Below are 6,027 nucleotides of genomic sequence, written 5' to 3'. Positions count from 1 at the left end.
CGCCGCTTCCCTCCCTCCCCCCGGGGGGGGGCCGGTCACCTCATCCCGGGACTTGGGTTTCTTCTGGAAAGGCACCGCCGGCGGAGGCGTCGCGGGTGTCGTGTGCGCCGCCGGGCAGGGACTCGGAGGAGGCCCCCAGGCAGGCACGCTGCCCCCGAGCCAGAGCCGGCCGGGCCCCGTCGAGAGGGACGCGCTCCTCATCCCGGGACTTGGGTTTCTTCTGGGAAGGCACCGCCGGCGGTGGCGTCGCGGGTGTCGTGTGCGCCGCCGGGCAGGGACTCGGAGGAGGCCCCCAGGCAGGCACGCTGCCCCCGAGCCAGAGCCGGCCGGGCCCCGTCGAGAGGGACGCGCGCCTCCTCGGGAGCAAGTCCCTCGGGGTCCAGCCTGCTCCCAACAGGTGGCAAGGAAGGGCCGGACTCCCCTTCCCGCGAGGCTCCCTCCTCGTCCTCCTCCCTGTCTGGGACCTCCCCTGCCCACGGCAGCCCCGGGACCCTGGCAGGCGCCGGGCAGAGGGACCGGGGCCCCCGGGAAAGGTCGGGGGGGGGGGGGCCCGGGCCCCCCCCTGGGACCCTACAGCCCATGTAAGTGCCGCCCCGCTCCCTCGCCCGCTCGCCCGCTTTCCCTTCCAGCCCCTCCCCGCCTGCAAAGCCGCTCTCCGCTCACCTGCCTGCCTGCCTCGCCGGTGAACTCGCGGAGGCCCCCTCGGGTGTAGGCAGGGCGCCGGAAGGGAAACCGGGGAGTCCCGTCGCGGGCTGGCCCCTTCCGCGGTCCCGTGCATGGCAACAAAGGGGACTGAGCACCCCGCGGAGGAGTCCGGAGCCGGTCCCACAACAGGAGTAGGAACGCACTCCATCCATCCCTACGGAGGGGAGCCGGAGGGGGAGCTTTCTTGTGCCAACAGGGCTATCCCACGTCAAGGCTTATTTTGCCGCAATTAGGACACCTCTCTAATTAACCACGGAAGAGTCTGTGGATTGAGCCATCCACTGCCTAGACTTTCCCACCCCTGCCAGCGGGTGGTTTCCTTTGCATAAAAATGACAACTTTTCTGCGTAGAAATAACAGCCTTTTTTTTTTTTTTGCACACAGGTGACAACGAACTTTCGCCCGAAAGGGAGCACTCTAATATGGCAATTGACCTCACCTCAAGCACACCCAATGGGCAGCATACCTCACCGAGTCACATGACAAGCAGTAAGTATTATTATTATTATTATTATTATTATTATGATTATTATTATTATTATTATTATTATTATCATTATCATTATTATTATTATTATTATTATTATCATTATGCAGGTTAATCGGCCTCCTCTGTGCAGTTTACTAACACAAGAGGCGGGGGGGGAGGCAAGGGTAGATGAGGTCTTGATGCTGCCATTGTCTTAATCTCAACATGGACTTCAGCGTTAGTTTGAGTTGTCCTAGGCTGCTTTATGGGAGCTGGTCCTTACCTGAGTCTGGTAGGAGACAAACCGCTAGTACATGTTGGGGTTTCTTAGGGTTTGTGATCAAGACATTTTTAAGGCACGATTTCAACCCAAAGACAGAGAGGACTGAGTCCAAGCCAGTCCAGGACTTGGTGCGCCCGCCCCACGCCACACTCCCCCTCCACCCCCTTTTTCCCCCCGGTTCTACTACTTTTCTCCTTTTCTCAGCACCTTTGAAACATTCTTCTCAGTGTTGGTTTTTTCATTCTCACTTCTTTTTTTGGGTTTTGAGACAGAGACTATAAAGGCACAGAGTCTGTAATTGCACTAGATTGATTGATTTATTAAGGAACAAGGATAGTTTTGCAGTTGATTAGAAATCTAATATTCATCTGACCGGGTCGGTCCAACTGAGAATATTGGATTTGCAGCTTTGTTTTCTGTGTTATCTGCCTTTCTCTGGGAGTGCATTTGCGTGTACCGTGCTGGTTAAGTGGATTTTTATTCTGCAAGTTCTGCTATGCAGGAAAGATGAAACTTTTCAAAGGAGCTCGTTGTAAAAATAAAGCATGATATTCCAGTCATTCCTGACGGAGAGGAAAGTGCCACACTCTGCCGTTTTTCTTGTCCGCCAGCAACTTATGAGTAAAACGTAGATTTTATGAGCCTTTAAAATGTAGAGTTGTTACGAAATCTCCAATTATTATATTCATGGTGTTAAAGAACATGATTGCTAGTAGTCTGAGGCAAACTTTGTCTAGCATAGCAGTCTTTTATAATTCAGCGTATTTAGATAATGTGGAATTGGGATCTGGATATATATTTTAACAAATTATGAACGTTTACTACTGCCTCCCTTTATTTTCTGTTTCTTTCTGTTAATTCTGAACGGGAGTGCACTCTGTTGTCTGGCATATACTTCATCATATAGACAATAAACTCCCCGCCCATTTAAGTTAAAACATGCTTGCTGAAATAATGTGAACATTTCCCTCATATCATTTTAACATACAGCTCACTGCACTAACTCGTTAACCCTAATTAGCCGCTGTAACACATATGTGGTTCATCGTGGATTTAAAATGGATGGCTTTACTAGCGCAAGTGAATTATACGTGTATATTTAGTTTGTGAGTTTCATGGATGCTGGGGACTTGACCCCTAGAGTCTTCCCATGCGATGCGTCCCGCAGGTCTGCATTGGAGAGGTGTGGGTAGGTAGAGCACACCTAGAGGGCAGTTCTTACCAGTTTTGCATGTAAAAATGCAGTAGTGATCTATCAAAGAGCCCGCTTTTACATTTGTGCCATGGTCCCAGTCTGAGATGGGGGAGGGGGCGAGCAGGCTGCTCTCGGATCCCAGGAAGGGCCTGTACGGTGGAGGGCTCCTGTGTTTTATTTCCCTGTTCTTATAAGAGCTCTTCTCTTACGAGAAATAATGCAATGCTCCCTCTAAGCTGTGGAGTCCTGTGAGCAAAAATTCTACTTTTTGAGCGACAGGCATGAAAGTTGTGAGCAAGCAGTTGGGCTCCTGCGTAAATTTGTTTGTTCTGGAGCCCTCCTTCCTGAGCTGAGACAAAAATGTGTGAGCCGGAGGCTAAATAACTGTGAGCTGGCTCACACTAGCTCAGCTGGAACACTGGACTGAAGATCTGAGAAATATTAAGCCCCGTATGTTTACCAACAGCAAATTTTACCCCCTTACCCCCCCCCCCCCCAAAGCAGGTCTTCTGAAAGGTGTGCGCAGGCTTCTCTCGGAAGCCCCAGGTAGCATTGGAATCGGGGTACCGAGATTTCCGTGTCCTTTAAATGACATCATCTGTAATTTATTTGTGTTACTGAAGACACATTAGCCTCCTTTCTTCCTTACGGATCCCAAGGCGGCTGGCCCTGTACACAAAATGCACAACACGGAGTACTGAGGCGAGGTGAGGGGCAGCCCCGGTGGGGGGCACAGAACCAAATGGCAGCCGGCGTTTCTCACAGCGCGGAGTGTGGATCTTTTCTTACCCCCCCTTCCCCTCACCCATGCCCCAGGAGCCATTCTGTGTTCCTGTTATATGTCCACCACCCAACTAAATAGCTGCCCTGGCCAATTAAGAGGCCTGCCATTGGGTCCCCTGTTCAATCCCTGGAAATCTGGACTGTTTGAGTCCGCTTTATAGGCAGTGGCTGTTTCTGCGTTTTGTGGAATGCGAGGTTCCTGCCTGGAGGGCTGTTTTTGTTTTTTTTAATTGTATACCTTATTTTCCCCCCAACAGAGCCGGGCTGGGCAGCTTTGGCTTATAAGTTTATTGGGGCCTGAATGCTACTCAGCAGTGTTCACACGTCCCTTGAAGGCAACAGAAATGACTCCGGACTGGTTTCATTTTTTTACTCACGTGGTTACCGGTGGCTGTGCAAAGCGGTGGTGTAGTGTGGCGACGTTTGACTGTCTTATACTTTTGCGCCTGGTAATCGTGGCTTATTATTTTAGCTTTCACAGAAACAAAGTGGGTCACGGGACTTTATTATTTATTTATTTATTAAATTTGATTTGCTAGGCCGCCCTTCCCTACAGGTAGGGCCCAGGGCGGCTTGCAACAGCGCAGCAGTGCGGTCTGTTGCTCTTCCGTTATTGCATCCTTCCAAATAATAATGTGCCAGCGTGGCGTAGTGGTTAGAGTGTCGGACCAGGCTCTGGGAGGCCCAAGTTCGAATCCCCCCTCTGCCGTGGGAGGTTGCTGGGTGACCTTGGTCCAATCCCACCCTCTCTGCCTGGCCTACCTTGCAGGCCTGACGTTGCAGCAAGGATAAAAGGGAGGAGAGGAAAATTATGTAAGCCGCCTTGAGTCCCCATTGGGGTGGGGGGGAAATGGTGAGGTATAACTGAAGTAAATAAATAATGGAAAACTCTGCCCTGAGACTGTTTTGAATAGTCCACTTTAGGACTCTGTACCCCTTACTTTACATTCACTGTCTTTGTATCCATTTGAAACAAGGCAGAGAGCCACAACGGGCCATTTTCTTGGCCTTTTTATGTACTGTAAACAGTGCGTGGTCCTTTTGAAACAAACCATTCTCACCCAACTGTAGTAAAGCGGCCTGTTTGTGTGGGAGGATCCCCCCCCCCCCGTATTAGCCGGTGGCAATTCCAAGTGAGTAAGACTTGGCGAAATCATGAATGTACTCACGGTTGGTTCCAAAAGGTTGCAGGTCAGAAGTTTTTGGCAGATGCAGGGGAGACATCAGTTGCGTCTCTTTGTTACAAGATCTGCAATTACATAGAACATGTGTAGATCACAAGTGAAGCCAAGATCACTCCTCTGTTACAGTGAAGAGGAGTCCACCGAACTCAATTGTTATAAAAGCAGGACGATGTGTTACAATAAAGAGGGGGTTGTGGTTTTTTTACAGTTGGGGTGATTGGGAAGTGGTGCCATTCCTGGGTGGCAACAGAGGCATTGCGACTTGCGTGCTATAGTTTCTTCTCAGTAAGGAAGACTGGTTGCTAACGGGATGCTATTTTTACCGATCTGCCTTTTCGATGGACACGTGTACTAGTGTTGTTGACGGGGTCTGTTTTAGTTTCATCCTCAACACGTAAACGATATTGTGGTTACTAGGCAGTGATATCTCTGTGTTACTCAGTACAGAATTTTACCTGCGAATGTGGAAGTGTGAATATAGAGAAGTAGAGTTCTAGGCTTGGAAGAAATTGACCTTTACTGGAAGAAATAGGGGGCCTGGGGGTGTGTGTGAAGAAGGTTGGCCGTGCTGGATGTGCCCCCCGCTTGGTAACCCAGAGGTCTCTGTTCTTCCGCCAGGTGGTGAGGTGACTCGCTCCCTAGTTCCCTAGCAGAGAACAGAAATGTGTTGCAGTTCGCATCTCCACTTGGCAGGCTGTACTGACAGACAACATCTCTATATTTTTGGGAGTAGTTATTGCTTTATTTTTTTTTAAAGGAAGCTTTCTATTTATTTTCAAATTTACAGCGAACAACGAAACAACATAGCCACATTGTGACGAAGCCATAAAATAGACATTTACAGAAACAAAGATGTGGCTGAGCAGAACATTATTACATTCAGACATTAAGCCAAACTATATTACACTTAATGTATCATAAAATTTCCATGGAACATTAAAAGAAGAGGGAATATCATTGCAGAAAACATGTTCTAAAAATGTTTTTGTTTGGAAATCATGATAACCAGGGGTCATTTAGTAGAAAAAGAGGTGCAAGAATTCATTAGCATAACTCATTAGCATAACTTATTTGCATATGCCACACCCCCTGACATCACCGGAGGTGTGTCAGAAGGCAACACCGCTCAGGCTCCACTGGACTGTTTTGGATTGTTAGCTATTGGGGGGCGGGAACGTGCAGATCCATCCTCACAGAGGAGGGAGAGCTTGAACCTGAATAAAACTTGGTCTTAAAGGTGCCACTGGACTGTTTTGGATCGCTAGCTATTGGGGGGGGGAACGTGCAGATCTGTCCTCACAGAGGAGGGAGAGCTTGAACCTGAATAAAACTTGGTCTTAAAGGTGCCACTGGACTGTTTTGGATTGCTAGCTATGGGGGGGGGGGACTTGGGCAGAGCTGTCCCCAC

General features: G+C 49.5%; 1 protein-coding gene across 1 annotated transcript in view; it reads left to right on the top strand.

The window, feature by feature from the left end:
• Positions 1–71: 71 nt before the first annotated feature.
• Positions 72–6,027, top strand: part of IKZF2 (IKAROS family zinc finger 2) — a gene marked incomplete at its 5' end in the record, with an annotated part of 135,109 nt that continues 129,153 nt past the window's right edge. Inside the window, 3 exons of the mRNA XM_015412029.1 lie at positions 72–363; positions 483–581; positions 1,090–1,194. Of these exons, the coding sequence (XP_015267515.1) occupies positions 72–363; positions 483–581; positions 1,090–1,194 (496 nt within the window). The remainder of the gene's footprint in view (positions 364–482; positions 582–1,089; positions 1,195–6,027) is intronic.

Source organism: Gekko japonicus, unplaced genomic scaffold (genome assembly GCF_001447785.1).
Source record: "Gekko japonicus isolate JY-2015 unplaced genomic scaffold, Gekko_japonicus_V1.1 scaffold991, whole genome shotgun sequence".
NCBI classification, from domain to species: domain Eukaryota; kingdom Metazoa; phylum Chordata; class Lepidosauria; order Squamata; family Gekkonidae; genus Gekko; species Gekko japonicus.
Note: the sequence above shows the minus strand (reverse complement) of the source record. Positions and strands in the feature narration are given on the sequence as shown.